We start from the raw sequence: 18,365 nt of genomic DNA on the forward strand, positions 1-18,365 counted from the left end.
TAAGTTCATTTACTGTTAAATCTATACAAATATTTGAATACCTCTTAGGCTTTTCAGTTTAATGGTTCAGGTTTCTCATGTTTAAACATCTTGGAAACAAATGTATGTTTTAGAACAATAAACTCCTAAATCCTATAAAATCCTATAAAGATATTTTAGTATCTCGCTCTGGTCGTGGCTGAAAAATTAAACTCCAAATATGTGGTTTTGTATTTGGATATCTGTAAAACTTTCCAGAGAGAAGCAATAATTTGTCTCATTCAGTCCAATCAAATTTGAAGGCTTTAAAAAGAAAAGAAAAAAGAAAAAAAAAAATCATCCCTCACAAGATGTGTTTTTTTGTGAAGTCACTAAAGTGGTATCAATCATCTTGTACAACTTCATACTGGGAGCTCAAGACTACTATCTCATCTGTCTGTCTGTTCTTTCATCCCCACTTGCTTCACAGTCAAAAAGAACTATCTTGAAGTGGTTCCAAAACGGTATGACCGAGGGCATTTTCCATCACGAACGCAAAGTCTGCTGCCAGAATTACTTAAGATTGACAATTACAAGATGTTTTCCTGTAGACCTCGGTCGAGTCTGAGAAAATAAGATCGCTCCCTTCGCTGTACAACATTGGTTTTCTTCAGTGTGTGTAACCCCGTTCACGTGTCTGGGTGAACCCATGGGTTTAAATCTCATGTAAACAAACATTTGAGAGCAGTACTAAGTTGCAGCACGAGTCTCAGAGTGAAGCCTGGAGAGGAAATGGAGAGATGTGCTTACAAAGTGAAATTACGGCTGACGTCAAAGAGAGCCCGGGCCCCGGTACTTAGTAGGAGTTAACATCATGAAAGAGAGGGAGTCTGCCAAGCCGGGCCAGACCGCAGCCGCATGGCAGAAGCGAGATTGTCAGAGAGGATACCGGCGATGTGTGACAGACTGAGTCCGTGTCCTCCTGACTGAGAGTGTCTTGGCGGTCGTGTAAATGAAGATGGTGGTGATGTGCTGTTGTGTTGCACTTCTTTTTGCTCCACAAAACGAGAATTCCCTCGTTTCGTCTAATCATATCCAAGTAGCGTACCAATAAAATCAAGTCGATGACTTAATCGTGGAGGTGAATAAATCTTGAATGAATCATGCGTTACAAACCTCATGGACTTTATTAAGATGTGAACATGAGCTAGATCTCCATTAATGTGTTCAATATAGAAAATAAATAAATAAAATTAGGCCAACTTGAATAAATATTTGTTAGGTTTATAATGTTTGCATGAAGAGATTCTTCCCTTTTTGTTTCTGTCCAGTCTGTTTAAATTTAAAATAGGATGTGCAATGTTTGCTGTGACCCACAGTGGTGTAATGTGTGCGTGTGTAACAGGCCGTGGACATGGAGTCTGTTTAACAGATTAATTAGTCCTGTAGAAATCAGGAAAAGGAGTATGAGCCAGTCAACAGGTTGGGTTTCCTTCCCTCACTTCTGCCAGTCTGCTTTATTGATTTTACATATCAATGTATTTCTGTTAAACGTATGCAACACATTTTTCTTATCTCTTCTTTCAACCAATTTTAACAGCTTGTCTCAGATCAAACTGAATAGGATTCACAAATCTTTCTTCAAATCCAAAGCTTTGCAATAATAATATTTAACATCTGTTAAACTGAAATAATGGGAAAACCCATAAAACACGCTGGCAATGCAGGTAAAGTTAAACAATTAACACAATAATTACTCAATAACATGAACAAATGACAAATTATTAACTTTACATATGTCTATGGGTGTCAAGGAAGCCTACAAAGTTAAAAAGAAAATGGAGCACAGAAATAAGGTACAGCACTCATGTTCTGCTTTAAGTGGCCTGCTAAGTAAATAACACGGACATTCCAGTCAACAGAACACACATTCTCACACCAGACCTACTCTATTATCAACATTTATCATGACACAACAAAGTATAAAAGTTGGTTGGGGATCATTTGAGCTTAATGATGTGGACTAACCTGTAGAAATCAGGAAAAAGAGTACGAGACGGACAACAGGTTGCTTTTCCTTCCCTCGCTTCTGCCAGTCTGAAGACGGGTCAGTAAACACAATATGCTATCCAGAAGGTTTAGTTGATTTGATTAGTTTGGTCCCCCATTATTATTTTTCTGGCACGATGTCACAGGAAAACCTTGCATGCTTTTGTTTAGGTATCTTTTGAGCGATACCCACTTTTGTCACTCGGGGTCAGTAATAGCTCTTTTACTCTAGGAAATTGGCTGTTATCCCAGCAAACAAGGAAGAAAGCCAGCCTGACAAGCAGTATTGCGGTATTGTAAAAGAGTGGCCCAATACTGAGACAGTTGTCTGTGGTTCTTCTGTGTTTGCAGGTGAGTAAAGTACACAAGCTCCATTTATATTTTGTTAAGTTCGTTAAGTCCGACCACCTCACTGATGATCAGCAGCAGGTTGTGAGGCGGCTGTTAAGGGATGAGTGTCAGGCTTTTGCTTATGATGACAACGACGTGGGATGCATCCCCACCCTAAGCATGCACATTACATTGCATGACACCACTCCTGTTCGAAAAACCTACATATCAGTGCCAAAACCCCTTCACCAAGAGGTGAAAGAGTATCCTCAAGATCTGTTGAACCGTGGGTGGATTTCAGAGTCAAGGTCACCGTACTCTTCCCCAACTGTCTGCGTCTGTAAGAAGTCAGATAAATTGAGGCTGTGCTGTGATTACAGAGAACTCAACCAGAAATCAGTACCAGACCCAATTCCCAGGATACAGGCTTGCTCGACTTGCTGGAGACAGTCAACCAGAGCTACAAGATGTCTGAGGAGAGAAGGGGGCATCTCAAGATCATCAGGACCCCCAATGAGGAAGCAAAAGAGCAAACATCTGATGGAGAGCTGCAACATCGACCACAAGGAGAAAAAGACTCTGACACAGAATCCGCATCATCTCAGGCACAACAATGAAGAAATAATCCCAGTAAGGGGAAGCTGTTAACAGATATTGGAAGATTTTTTGGCTTTCCTACACAAGATTTGGGAAGATCTATAAATGAGTTGGACTAATTCAGCTATTTGGAAAATGTAATTCAACATTTAGAGTAATATGAAGAATGCTTTTATTGTATGGTTAAAGACCATCAGAGTGGGAAACCACAGTGATTTTCAAGAAGAGGCACCAGTACTGCAAGTGTTTATTGAGTTTTGAAAAAAGAAAAGCAACACCATTCCTGGCAGAGCAGACCACTCCCATGCTGCACGAGGGGGGCATCCCAATGGGAGAACTATTCGTGGAGATTTCAAAGCCTGTGATCCCTCTGGGCAAAGCTGGAGTCATGCTGGTCCACATCCTCAATTTATTCTGCAAAGGAATGAGCCATAAAAAGGCGGGGATTACGTGGAGGGAGGCGGGCCTCCATTGAAAAGACTTCCTCCCTGAGGACTTTGACGTCAACAAGTTTGTGACAGAATAGGTGACGAGTCAGAGTCCGACGAAGGAGCTGAGCGCCGCAGAGCTGAGCAAACAGCTGGAGAAACTCCTCTGGGTCAAGGCCGACAACCAGAGGATCTTTGACTGGGTGGAGGCCAACCTGGATGAGCAGCAGACCTCCAACATGTTCGTCAGAGTGCTGATGACCTACGTTTGCCAGGCCGCCATCATCTGTGAGAACCCGTACAAGCTGGACATTTCTATGATCAAGCAAAGAGCCAGACTGCTGCAGAGATGAAGGATGAGCAGAAGGAGCTGAAGGCTCTGTCCGCCCTGCAGGAAACCAATGTTTTCAACGTTGGAATGGAAATGAAACATCGGGCTCTGGCCAGGCGTGGGTTCTGTTTATGACCCACTGGGATTCTTGGCGCCTGTGACTCTGCGAGGCAGAATAATGCAGCAAGAGCTGTGCAAAAGAGGCTGTAATAGGGATGATCCTTTGCTGCAGGATATTTGACGGCAATGGAAAAGGTGGTTGGAGGAGCTGAGCCAGTTGGCGGCATTCAGTGTGGACTGGTGTATCAAACCTTGTGACTTTGAAATGATAAAGCAAGCCAGATTACACCACTTCTCAGATGCCAGTGAAGGAGGCTATTGAACATTCTCATACATTCGTTTGGTGAATGAAGAAAACAAAATACACATTGCCTTTCTTCTTGGCAAAGGCAAAGTAACACCTTTAAATCCTGTGACCATTCCCAGACTTGAGCTATCTGCAGCTGTCCTTGCTGTAAAAATGGATGCTATGATTAAAGCAGAGCTGGGAATGCCCCTCCAGAAATCAGCATTTTGGACTAATAGCACATCTGTGTTGAAGTACGTGAACAATGAAGACATTCGTAGCAAATCGAGTTGCCACTATAAGAGGTTTGTCTGAGCCTGTGCAATGGAGACAGGTCAGTACGAAGGAAAATCCAGCGGATAATGTGTCCAGAGGGCTGAAGGTCTCAGAATTTTGTAAATGCAGAAGACGGTTGGAAGGACCATAATATTTGTGGAAGTATGAGGAAAAGTGGCCCAACACTAAGATGGCTATTTCACTGGATGTGGAAGATAAAGAGGTCGGGAGGGAGGCAGTCACGAATTCTGTCACAGTGGACACTCCTGCACCCACAGACCAGCTGATGTCATTCTTCTCAGACTGGTGGGGGCTCAAGAGAGCTGTGGCTTCGTACTTGAAGTTTAAATCATGATTGAAGGAGAAGTGCAAAAGGAACAATCAGTTGCTCCCTTCAGGAAACGACAAAGCTCACCATAAAAATGCCACAGCCACAAGGAAATAGTTTGTCCCTGGAAGATCTACAAAATGCTGAAATTTCCATCATCAGTTACTGTCAACACCAGAATTTCAAGCTGGAAATTGAAGCTCTTTCCAGAAACTCAAAGGTGTGCCACCTCAAGTCCATCTATAATTTGAACCTCATCTTTGAAGACGGGCTGTTCAGAGTTTTAGGCAGGCTCCATAAAAGTGCAATGCCTGTGGAAGCTAAACTACTAATCATCCTTGTTAAAGAGCTGCAAAAAGCCAGACTCATTCTTATGTATGCTCACCAAAGTCTCGAACATGTTGGACAATCTCACACTGTCATCAGTGAGGAGAACGTACTGGATCACAAAGGGCAATTCTGCTATTACAAATATAATTGGAGAATGCATCTTCTGTAAACGCTACAATGGCAGACCTTTACAACAGAAGATGACCGACCAGTGTAGACGATAGTTTTTCTCAGATGGGGATAATGGTCTGGAGCCGTATCCTATAACTCTTAGCTTACCATCCTGTCTTTGATAAAGTACAGCACCCAGGTCCTTTTCTGATGCGTCTGTGTGTAATACAAAAGGTAAGTTGAAGTCTGGGTACGCCAATACAGGGGGACTAGTGAGCATTGTGAAAAGTTGGTCCAGTGCACACTGATGTTCTGTTGTCCATTCAACAGGGGTCTGAGAAGACAGCTGGTCCTGTTGTCTTTACTTGATGGGTTTGTGCTGGTGACATGCCAGGTTTCACTTGGAGAAGACCATATATTGGCTTGGCAATGCGGGGAAAGTCTTGGACATAGCTGCCTTAGTAGCTGAGAAAGCCCAACAACTGCCTCACTTCACCATCTGTTGGGGGAAATTTTTCCTTGAGGGACTGCACTGCCTCTAAATCGCTTGTATCAATATGCACACCTTCTGCTGATACAAGGCGACCAACATACCCCACTTGTCAGTGAAACAGCTCACATTTCTGTGGTTTCAACTTTATCCCATGCAGGTGCAGTGCTCTGAGGACTTTGCGAACACCCTCAATGTGCTCCTCAAAGGTTTTTTTCATAACAAAGCATGTCGTCTAAGTAGGGAATGCAGCCGTCATCTCTGAATGTATCTAACATCTCCTCCATGCTGCTCTGGAAGGCTGCAGGTACATTACAGAGGCTAAATGGTATTCTCACCCATTCATACAGCACCCAGAGTGTTACAATGGCTGTGAGATGCCAGGAGCCTTCTGCCATAAACCCTTGATGATATGCTTTTCGTTGTTCAAGGACACTGAACCAGGAGTGGCACCCCAAAGGTGTCAGTCAGGTCTTGAATCTGCAGAGGGTGCCAGTCCGTAACGGTCTTCCGGTTCAGTAACCTATAATCAATGCACAAGCGTAGTGAACCATCCTTTTTACAGACAGATACAACAGGAGCTGCATAAGGAGACTTAGACATGATGATCCATACTTTCGGCAGGAGATCTTGAATGTACTCCTTTACTTCAGCCACTAATGGTTTCGGGACAGAAAAGTAGGCTTTCTGCACAGGAATGTCGTCTTTGAGAGTTAATGACATCTGCAGAGTTGGGATACAGCCCATATCATTAGAATCTCTTGCAAAAGCTGATCACTCTTCATACATCTTTTTCACAGCCTCTTGCTGATCCTCCAGAAGGTGACATACATCAACTGGGGGGGTGCTACAATGAGGTGGGACAGTTTGGAGCCATCTCTGAGGTGGTGGAACTCTGAGCTTTGATGGCTTTTCCAGTAGGTATGTCAGTGTCGATAATCGTTTTGATTGGCTGAATGTAACCAATAGAAGATTTTTGAGGTAGGATAACGTTATGTTTTGTGTGGTTGCCTAAGGGTATCGCTACATGAAGAACGCTGCCTGCCTGGATCTTGAGTCAACCCTCTCCTACATCTAGCTGCTGTATGTAGCTGTACGCTCTCTTCCTCAGGCTCAAACAGTGCCAAAGACTCAGATGGATCAAGTTTAGTGGTTATCCTACACTTTACCCAGGTTACACTGCCTGCAGGAATGATTTTCTCCTTGTGACCTATTCTTAGGCGTCCCTGAGCTGTAACAGGTCTTTTGGTCTGCACAAAATGTACAATGTTTTCTGCTGTATCTCTTGGAATGGACATGGCCCCACCCAGCAGGTGAGCGAGAGTGGGGACTAGCCTGTCTGGTCTTTCCCGAATTACCTCTTCTAACACATTAAACCCTATAAAAGGCACCTCAACGGGGGCTGGACTCACAAGGAAGGGTGCACTGATTGATAAGCTTGGGTCCTCATTCCCGGGTAAGCTCACATTTATGACAACCCACCCCTCAAATGCTATGAGCTCTCCATTCACTGTATACACTTCCAACTTTTCTTTGTCCCCTATTAGCTCCACCAGTTCAGACAATGGACGAATGTCAAGGTCAGATGAGTATTCTTCTTTCCAGGGCCTCCCTAGTATGCTGACTTGAGCTCCGGTGTCCACGAGAGCATCTACTGCTAGGCCATTGAGGATGCATTTGGCTAAAGCTTTCTTGCCAATCGTTTGGAGATGACAAAGTATCATGCAGGATGTCTGTGGCAGTTTTGTTATGTCTGCTCCTTTTATTTCCACTATTTGTTTCACCTGTCTGAAGCAACTTGTGCATGTACTTGGTGCGACTTTGAATGAACTTCGGATACTGGGTGTACCTCCACAGCAACCAGTTCATGTTTCCCTTATGCTTTGGGTGTTTTACACAACCTATAGATCTGTGGCCAAGTTCGCTACATAAAACACAGTGCTTACAATCCTTCTGACCATCCTGCACACACTTTTGACATCCGTAACATTTCTCTTTTCAGGGTACTTGGGACTTGTCAGGCAGGCGGTGACATGTGTGTCCCTTCTGTACTGTATCTGTTAGTTAATCGACTAACTTGGTGAGCATGTCTATTTTCTCTGACAGCTGTTGTACTGTGTCCGTTTTGGCTTTCTGTCCACCAATCTTTTTCTTTGCTGTTGGCTGCTCCAGTTCCTACCTCAACTTGTGCTCCATGTGCACCTGTGTGCCTCATGCGTGGAGTGGTTCCTAGTCTACGCTGACACTCACTCTCATCGCAAGTTACTCTCATGACCTGCTTCAGTATGATATCATCTGTATGGTCTGAAAGTAGGGGTTTCAGCTCTCTCTGAGTGTCATTGTATTTATGTCCTATTCCCTGATACACTGTGTAGGAAGACATCTTGTACTGTGTCTGGGCTGTACTTTACCCCACTATCTGGCTGTTTGGAACCAAAAAGGATCCTTTGCTTCAGACTAATCACACGGTAAAGAAATTGCTGAGGAGTTTCATGCTCATTTTGCTTCGCACGCATCAACTCTTGGAATAGTTCAGTGATGTTTCTGTCACCTAGGTGGAACTGGAGAAGCCCCTTCAACTCTGCAACGGTCATGTCTTCCTTATTGACTACCCTGTCTTTGACATTTCCAGGTTTTCTAATCCTTAGCACACCCCTAACAATGTCAGAATCAGTGAAATTATCCTTAACTCCCTCCACCATCTACCTGCAAACACTGTTATAGGTAATATCTGAGGAGTGGTCCCCAATTTGCCCACCATGAACTTTAAATGGCGGTGTAGGTAAGGCAGGTTCCTTAGTGACACTCCTGGTTCAGGGGTAGAATATGTGTCAATGTCTAGCTGCGTTGTTGGAGAGTGGGAGGTATTTCTGCTGTGGGCATGTGTGGCAACTTGTGCATTAGTAATGTTGGTAAGAGCATGAAGCTTTTTACCCAAATCCTCATAATCAGACATCATTTTATGGACATCATCTGCTGGAACCTTAGCATCACTCAGCTAAGAACCACCAGCTGTCCTGCTGACAAATGGTGGGTTAATTGGGCCAAATAGGTCTACACTGGCTGGGACAGTGAGTGGTGGGTTTGCTGTGACTGGATGGTCTTCAGCAACAGTTGTAGCTGTAGTGAATTTAAATTGTGACACAGTATTTTCACTTAAGTCAGTGGTAACTTTAACATCACTCTGAAAATGATCCATATCATCAACAGCATCTTTCAAGTTCAGTAGTTCTCCCATCCCATGATCTTCAGCTTCTAACAGTTCCTTACTGTACATGAAGGCGTTGATGTACTCGAAACATCCCTCCGCATCTCCACGCGAAAGCTGTGCTGAGTCTTTGCCTGCCACTGGACCGATGTTAACAGCCACCTGGAAAAGACCGTCCACTGACAGAGAAAACAGGCCCTTCGTGATGTCCCACACCGGGCTCTTCCTCTCGCTGTCATCCATGGCAACGTCCTTCCACGTCCACCACTACTGGTCATTCTCAGCTCCAGGCCAACCTCAGCTACAGGTATGCTCCCCGCGTCACCGTTGCATGGAACCACGTCAGCAGCCTTGCCTGGCACCAGGCATAGAATCCACCAGGTCTTGTCACAGGTATGGTAAATTTTGGGATCAGCTCATAACAAGGATGAAGAGCTCATCCCCATACGGGCCACCAAGAATCTGTAACAGGCCCCAGAGTTGGAGTATGTTGAACAGATTAATTAGTCCTGTAGAAATCAGGAAAAAGAGTATGAGTCGGACAACAGGGAACGTCCTTACCTCGCTTCTGCCAGTCTGAAGACGGGTCGGTAAACACAATATGCTGTCCCCAGGAGCCCCCTACTGGCACAATTTGGGAGTATATCCAAAACAAAACTTTACAGACATATTCAAATTAAGAATGCTCCCATTTACAGGTTTTTACATTTTCCAACCCAATATGAACAATATCAATAACAAAAATGTGATCACACATTTCTGTGTGACATATGTGCATGAAACACATGAACACACACACAATGTATTTACTACGATCTGGATCACTGTCAGTCGTGGGTGTTTCAAAGAACAATAGTTTATGATTCTAGAAGAAAGCGTCTTGCAAAAAGAATCAACCAGTGAGGAAACATATTTATAAGGTTCTGTCTGAGTTATCAGGAAGAGAGATAAAATTGATAGGAGAAACAGACCCGTTTTTCCCAGCATGCCTTCTTCCACTGCAATTCTCCACAAGAAAATCTGGATTTCTTTTTTTGTTTTTTCAGATTGCGTGTGTAAGTGTCATCACTGAAAGTAACGTAGTGAGACTGTTAGATGTTAAGCAACAATAGACAACAATATATGTGTATTGTAGTGATACATATCTCTCATAACAACAACCCCCTACACACACACACACACACACACACACACACAAACACATACACTTGGCACTTAGAGTTAAACAAGTGAGTCTCACACTCAGTGGTGAGATTTGGCAGCCTTGCCTAATGGCAGTGTTTCAATTAGATCTGCAAACCCCATTAGGCTGTCTAAACTTTGGTTTTGGTACTTTTCACACAGCAAAGTTGTTTCAGTGCTGTTATCTGGCCTCTTAGTCTCTGTGAACAACATGGAGTAAGAGTCTTTTTTTCTCTCTGATATGATTTGCATGAAGAAAACAAGAACTGATTGGAGGTTTATGAAGACTCTTGTCTGAGAGGCTTTATTGGTTCTGACTCACTCAGATTAACAACAATGAATCATCAACTCTCGACCGGCCATTTAAAACTGATGGAGCCTTTCAGGGGAGAGATGAGACGTCTGCATAAACGTCTGGATAACAGAGAATCTCCTCAGACCTTGTCCACTTTATGAGACCTTCATCACATCTCTGCAGAGAACGCATTGATGAATGGAGGGAACACAATGGTTCATGCTCACTGTTGTAAATCTCTCTTGTACATTATTAATTCCACTGATTCCTCCATGGTAACCTTAAATGCGAGTCCACATGAATGCAGACACTGATACTATTCTGTATTTGTTTGTACAGAGTTTGAACACCTCCACCATAACAATATGCTGTGTTGTAGCACCTGTTCCCATACAATGTGTTTTCAGTGATGGAAAAGTTTCCGTATCTCTTTCCCAGCCGGTTTAAGAAGGAGTTTCCGACTTGGCAGAAAGAGCAGCTGGGCCAGAGAAGCCGCTCAGTTACGGAGGTGGAGCGCCGGGGTACATGGATCGATCTGTCCGCCTACTTACATAGAGGTGATCCCTCATCACAGAGACCCAAAGGACAGACGTCGCCTGGTCATCTTGGTTGGTATGTATGTGCTAGAAATCGTCGGAGGAACACGTACAAAGCTCTATCTTTACATGTAAAAATATTTCTGTGCACAAAGTGCATGCGGTGGTGGGTATTGTTGTAATATCTACTACCTCATGTGTTCTGTTTTATATTAACTCACCGCTATTTCTTTAAACATCAATTTATACTCCTATGATCCCATTCAGTTAAAAAAAAAAAAAAAAAAAAAGCTCTATTATTGAAGCTGTTGTTGATCAAAAGACTAAGTAATACATTGATGAAGATTTATATGGTTACTCTTGAGTGCAAGAACAATCTTTTCCCATAAGAACCATGTAAACACTGTCAGAAAGCTCCCGGTCAGAATATATCATGTTCTCTTAAGTTACCCACAGTGGCCCACCCCTGATTCACTTTTCTGCCAACCCTACAGGCCTGCTCTGTGTATTTCTGAGCTGTATCTCTCCCCTGAGGAATTATACACTGAGCCCAGCTGAAGGTCGATTTAATCTCGTAGTACAATATGACTGCAGGTCATCTGTGACCGAGAGAAAAACATGGGAGAGGCAAGAGGTGGAGTGATGAATAAGAGGGGGAGCAAAGTTAAAGTGGGCAATGGAAAGGTGAGAAATGCAACTGACAAGGTGCAAAAGAAAACGACGAGACAAATGATAGATGGATGGAGAGAAAGACATGAGTTGATTGTGAATAGAGTCCCTCCTTAATGTCAGCCAAGTGCTCCATCATCAAACTGGAACAGTTAAGACAGCTTGGATTTAGATTTAGACCCCTTTAATTGAGTTGGAGCTTTCCCTTGCTTGGGATTACGTTTTACTGTCTGCTGCGAAGGCTCTTCATTGACCGGAGGTCATCATTAAGAATATATAGCTCATTGGCAATGAAGGTTATAGGCAGGAAAACCAAAACCTGGATCACTAAACCATGAGCAGCTGGATAATGCTTGACCAGGTTGGAAATATATTCTGTTTGCGCTCCATACACATTTTGAATGAAACAATAGACCATTATGCCCCAGGAAAGTTGGTGAAAGTGACTGCCAGCCACTGTAAGCCCTACAGATCATGTAACGCTGTAAAAAAAAGAGAAGAAAATCAGTATTCACTGTGCCTGATGATGCTCCTCTGTAGTCCTGTGGAGCAGCTGTGAAACACATTTGCAGTGTAAGAGTAGAGAGTCCATAAACCCGATATTTTGTAATGTATCAAGCTCATGCAAACCAGTGATGGAAAAGGCAGGTATGTCAGGAATCCCACTTTGAGACAGCTCTCCATTAGAGTCTGATGCAATCTGGAGCTGCACAAACCTGCAAAAGAAGAAAATCCCAGATGTTGTAGTGTGTGTGTGTGTGTGTGTGTGTGTGTGTGTGTGTGTGTGTGTGTGTGCGCGCGTGTGCGAGAGATGACACTGGTAATGCGTAGCCGAGCGGGAGTCACATTTAGACGTGAAGCTATGGGTTTTCCAGAGGGTACGGTGGCATCAAACGATCGATAAAGAGAAGCAGACACGGGCTGGTTTGAGAATCACTTTCAGGGTGAAATCAGAATGAAATCAGATCTCTGTCTGTCTGACTTTCCCTCGCTCTCGTTCTGTGATGATAAAGACAGATGTGTCATTTGATGTTGGGCTTGTCTTGAGGAAAACATTAGTACACTGATATTGGGAATGAATACCCACACACAGAACACAGTGTTTTGATCTTCGTCTCCAGGGCCCAGCGGCGTTGGCGTTAGTGAGCTGAAGAGGAGGTTGCTGATCTCTGACCCTGATCGCTATGGTGTCACCGTGCCGTGTAAGACAGACGTCCTCGGGTTGTGGAACCATTTACCTCTCGCACAATTAGGCATCATCTCAGCCTCCCACTCTCTGTCCTTTCAGACACAACACGTGAGAAGAAGAGGCAAGAAAACGAAGGGGTGGATTATCATTTTGTGTCAATTCACACATTCGAGGAGCACATTCTGAATCAAAGGTAATGACAAAACAGGTGTTCCCATGGGGTTAAAAATAGCTTCACTTGCTCCTCTCGATTTCATGAGTGGGATCCACCAGTTCTGCTGCTGCCTGACCATTTTAATACGGTCTTCTTTATTTCCTGTCTGTCTCTGTCCCTGTTGATTTCTGCCTCCAGGTTTATAGAATATGGGATTTATAGAGGTCATTACTATGGAACAAGTCTAGACTCTGTGCACAGAGTGATGGCTGAGGACAAGGTGTGCCTCCTGGATGTGCACCCGAGTGTAAGACGCACGCCCGCACAGCAAATCATCACATTTATGTTTGCGTGGGTTACACATAAAATAATTCACATGTCCTTGTTGAACCGATTAGACTGTCGCTTCGCCCAATACACAAAAATGTGAATTGTGCAGTTGTCTTTTCAGTTTCCATCACACAGCATTGATTTTTAAGCAACGGAATGTGATTAACTAGGACCCATGTGTTACCACTCGCTATAGAATTCATCTCAAGCAAGAGTTGAGGTTCCCACTTGGCCAGAGACTCCACAGCTGACAGAGTCTGCGTGCTATTTGTATGCAAACCACATTGTATGCCTGCACAGAGCTCGAGTACCATGGAACTCCAAACACGTTCGCACTACAAATTAAGATTTTTGCAAACAAACAGGGATTTGTGATTTTGTGTGCGTTAGCAGAAACATACACAAACCTCCCGTCCTTATCCACAGGGGCACGTACATGCGGTCACTGCACATTTCTGAAAAGTTGTATAAAATGCAACATGAATCAAGAATCAAGAGAAATTTCCACTGAAGTTACTTGATCTGTTTGCGCATAATGTTCAATGAATTGCAAAAAATTATACTTGGTTTGAATTAAACCTGTTTTATGTATTCAGTGTTGCACAGCCACTGCCACCTGCCCCACTATCATGCTCCCTGAAGTACTTCAACTATGTCAAGCACCAGGCGCAAAGTCTTTCTTTACTGCATCACAGCACTGATACTTCAGAAAACAGGACAAAAAAAATCCATTCAGTGGGGTCGCCTAGTTTCCCTCCTCAAGACACCTTAAAAGAGTCTTTATAACAAACAGATAAAATCACAGCCTTGTGGATGGAGTTAAGAAGAAAAAATAAAAGAAACATTTGCACTTTGTTGAAAAAGAAAAATTTTATCTATTTTTTTTTCCGCGGGCGACAATCCTCTGCCCCTGCTAGTAATGACCCCCAATTGTGGGATAATTTATGGAGAGCTTTACAGACAGCAATACAAGGCTATGTACAGGAAACATAAAATTACGAATGCACGCATGTGGTCACTAAAATAGAGATGCTGCTGTTGACAGCACAGCATCACACAGCATGCTGGCTCACACCAGTGACAGCTTGCTCTGTTGCATGCACATGACCACACCCTGTGTTTGAACCAAGGACTCAGACCTTTGGGATTGTGAATTGTAAGCTTCTAATAAAGCAGAATTATCTAAAGCACGAGGGCCAATTTCAATAAATCAGATGGATTAACATGCAAAATTTTGCATCATGCTCGGTTTTCAATTTTCCAAGTTACCTTTGTTAAATTCTCACCACACATGAGAATTAGAATAAATAGTGATGTCTGCATTTTTCTCGCCTTCTTCATTCTTTATTTTTTTTGTTCCTGTTTTAACAGAACATAAAACATGTGTACTCGTCTGAATTTAAACCATACGTGGTGTTCGTGAAGCCGCCGCGCCTCGAGGAGCTACGCCTCACCAGACGAAGAGCTAAATTTGTCTGCAACGATGAGGACTCCAACCCAGTCCGGAACTTTTCAGTAAGAAAGAGGGCGGGGGGCACCAGGTGCATGTGTGAAAACAGGTGCTTGTTCCATGTCTTGTAACATGCAGGACTTGCCCTCAATATGGACCCCCACCCCCCCCCACCACCACCCCAACTCCCTTACCCAAGCACACACCTTGCTTTACACATGGCTGACCTTGTGGCTTGCATTTAAGAGACATTTAAGAGATGGGCGAGTTACAAGACTCTGTGGGTGGCTTCTTGTTCCATCACAATCGATAAGGACATTTTGTCCAAAAGCGTAAGAACTTCACCTCGTGAGTGCATGTGAGGGTTTGGGCTGAATGACAGAGTGCTTGACTTGTTGTATTCCACTGTATGTGTGTTCACTTCAAAACAAGAGCACCCAATTAGATGAGTGATGCGGCATGTTTTCAGAAAGTCTTCAGAAAGATACTAACCCACTTTCATGATGGACATCTGGCTTTGCTGTTGACCCCAGCTACTCGGGTTGCTCTTATTAAACCCACGAGGTCAGACAGCTGTGTTGCAGCACAGCTTTGGTAACCTGGCTGGTGCCATGCAGCACAGCGCCAACAGAGCACAAGCTTGTACCACAACTGGAGTGAAAAGGCCTTTTATCTTTTACTCCCAGCATATTGGTCAGCATAGCTGAATGGTCATGGCTTCATATCCTATTATCTTACAGTATTTGGAGAATACTGTTACACAACCTTCGCCAAGGTGTTGTAGGATCCACATGCCCAGATTTGAACTCTTTTGTAACCGTCAAATCAGTAATCGACTCAGAAACAGAGGATCCAGGACAAACGATACATTAAAGCAACTGTAGATGTCATGATATTGCATCATTTCTGCTGTCCTTGTGCTTCACAGGAGGAGGATTTTGAGGAAATGATTGATGCAGCTGAAACAATGGAGAGCCAGTTCGGTCAACTGTTTGAGAAAGTGATCATTAACGGAGATATCGCCACAGCATTCAGAGAGTTGAAGGCGGAGCTTGAGAGGATGGAGGGCGCAGAAGTGCGGTGGCTTCCCGTGGAGTGGACATGTCCTTCACCAACGACAGCGCGAAGAAGTTGTGGTCAATTGATCGGCTGGATTTGAACGGACCCCTAGATTATTGCTGGTCAGTTGTGACTCAGGCCACATCTGACTTTGTCCATCTGTCAACTTTGGAAAAGACGCTGAACCCCAAATTGCTCTCAGTCCTGTGTGAATGCCTTGGAGGTGTGCGGCTGTGTGATCAGTAAAATGTGGAATGTAAATAAAATGCATTAATCAGACTTATTTAAGCCATTTGACAAAAAGAAAAAGAAACCAAAGATGAAGATTTTTAACATATGTATTTATAGGTAAAAAGTCAAAAATAGACACTCACTTTAAATACATTTCCATGTGTAAACAAAGGACCCACTAAAGTTTTCCATAGTGCTCAGTGTGTATCTAATTAGGCAGAATCCTCTCCCTCGCTCTGTGTCAGTCTGTTTGAGAGCCAGGATTTCTGTTGGCATTTGGCTGAAATAGCTGCAACTCGCAGAATGATGAAGAAAAAAAAAAAGAAAAAAAAGAAGGAAATTCTCCAGGGCTTGTGGCTAAGTGTAATCCTTCCCTGCCAAGTCGCAAACATCAGCATGTAATTATTCTGACAGCTGCTGCACTTCAATTAGCTGTAATGTACACCAGAGAAATATTATTAGTAGCAGTCTGGGAGACATTTTGCCAACAGCATGGTGTATGAAGTCGGGACACAAACACGATAACAATCGTACAGCATCGACGTGGCTAATGGAAAACTAAACTTCTGATTATGTGTTCTAGAGTAGTGTAAAGGAACGTAGATAATGGATGCAGGTGACTTTGTGGGGCTCGCAATAAACATTATTGCAAAATGGAATCGCAAAACCAATGTTTTTATTTCGTTTCCAAAGCCACACTGAGGTATTCAAAGATAATTGGCGGAGAGTCTCCATCAGCAACACTCCACTAACAAGTGATCAGATTTGAGTGTGGCAGCGGCTCGTCGGGTGCAGATTCCTCCTGATTCGATCGCACACGCGACATTCCTCCACATTCGCAGGGTTTCCTGTCTCCTTTTTGGACGCTGTGCTCAACTGGGTGTGGAGGAGGGTTAATGTTGTCTATCATGTCATGTTTGGGCGGAAGAAGTCGCAGCATGATGTGGGGAGACAGTAATAGCTTTCGAGGGACGCGGGCCCCTACAGATTTACAGACAGAAGTTATGATCACGCGTAAAAGCTTTCTGTGGGACCACAGTGGGTTTGAATTGCAGAGGTGAAGATTAGAATACTGCAATTTGGCTTGCTGTCGTTGAACACAAGCAGATGCACCAAGAAGGTTAAAGCGGCATGAACCGGTGTGTCCGCGTGTTATTTGGTCGCCGCAGCGTACAAACACAGACACGGCAGAAAGCCTACCGCCAGGTCCTGAAGCCCAAGCTGAGTCAAAGCATGGCAGTATAATTTCATCACGCCGGTGAGAGTCTGCAGGCGCCCTCTGAGATCATAACGACGCCATTAAAGACGCCGGAGTGATCCAATGAAAACCCGCCGTTTTATGTTCGCTGCAGCTCCCACTTCAAACATTACACAGAAGGCCTGATGTGAATTGGTCTCGGATAATTTGGCGCAATTGTGTAACTGTCTGTTTGAAGTATGTTAAAATAAATACAACTGTTAAACAATATCTCTGTTTTTGCCTGAGATACTTATAACTTGTTAAGCAATCAACGCTGTGAAGCACATGGTGAACACACACGAGAGTTACACAAATTCACAGCAGGAAGCAAAAGAAGCTTTCAAGTTCATTATAGCAGGCGGTAAATTTAAAGAGGCATTTATTGTTTTGCTTTTGGTAAATACAACACACTAAATCTTTACAATACAACATATGACAGTATAGATAAGGAAATTCTACTCAGGAAGTGAAACGTTCAATAAGAAAGTATGAGTGTACCATAAATACTCACAAAAGGGATGTGGATTTTTCACCACTGCAGTTTTCTTTTTTTTGTTTTCATTTTTGTTAGTACAAATCATCATTAATTTCACTAACATGTGTAAATGTAATTTGTTTCTGCTACTCAGGCCATGAGCGCATTTGACCATTTGGAATGAATACCTTAGAAACCATCCAAAAGAAGATGAAAAAAAAATGTATTTTTCCAGTGATACCTTAAGTAGATGTGCAGTATTTGCAATAGGCCTAAAGTTTGTGAACCTGCAAGACACACACGCCCAGACACAAGTGCAAAACTATACAAACAAAAGGAGATATATGTCCTTCAACTGTGTTTTTTTTACAGGTCTCCTAGCCGCTGAATGTGGGCGTGCTCTCAGTTAACATCAACAGTCGAGCCGGCGAACATATCACAGAGGGACAGGAGTAAATGGTGTGTGATAGCATGTAGCATTCTCCAACCACTGCTGAGGAATGTGAGCGAGGAATTTACTGCACCTAACGGGGATGCTTCTGGTCCATGTGTTTTTCAGCTTGGAAAGCACTGAAACTCAACCTCCTCACTGATGCGCCTGAATTATGAACATCGAGTAGAGCTTTGGGGTTAGTTAATACGTACAACAAGTGCCGCTTGGACTCAAACCCGGTTTTCCAAAGTTTACACTTAAGCCGGGACGACCAAAAACACATTTTATCACAAATGTTTGCCTAAAGATTATTAAGTTATGATTGTGCATGGCAAAGTCA

The 18,365-nt window shown here is 43.4% G+C and overlaps 1 protein-coding gene across 1 annotated transcript in view; it reads left to right on the forward strand.

Moving 5' to 3' along the window:
• The window catches only part of LOC308107950 (MAGUK p55 subfamily member 7-like), a gene marked incomplete at its 5' end in the record, with an annotated part of 28,976 nt that extends 12,790 nt beyond the window's left edge, over window positions 1-16,186 (forward strand). Inside the window, 6 exons of the mRNA XM_080460561.1 lie at window positions 10,698-10,871; window positions 12,586-12,666; window positions 12,753-12,846; window positions 13,006-13,114; window positions 14,509-14,652; window positions 15,516-16,186. Coding sequence (XP_080316687.1) covers window positions 10,698-10,871; window positions 12,586-12,666; window positions 12,753-12,846; window positions 13,006-13,114; window positions 14,509-14,652; window positions 15,516-15,746 — 833 coding nt within the window. The 3' untranslated portion in view covers window positions 15,747-16,186. The remainder of the gene's footprint in view (window positions 1-10,697; window positions 10,872-12,585; window positions 12,667-12,752; window positions 12,847-13,005; window positions 13,115-14,508; window positions 14,653-15,515) is intronic.
• Window positions 16,187-18,365: the final 2,179 nt, after the last annotated feature.

Source organism: Lipophrys pholis, assembly GCF_963383615.2.
Source record: "Lipophrys pholis genome assembly, chromosome: 1".
In the NCBI taxonomy this organism is placed as follows: domain Eukaryota; kingdom Metazoa; phylum Chordata; class Actinopteri; order Blenniiformes; family Blenniidae; genus Lipophrys; species Lipophrys pholis.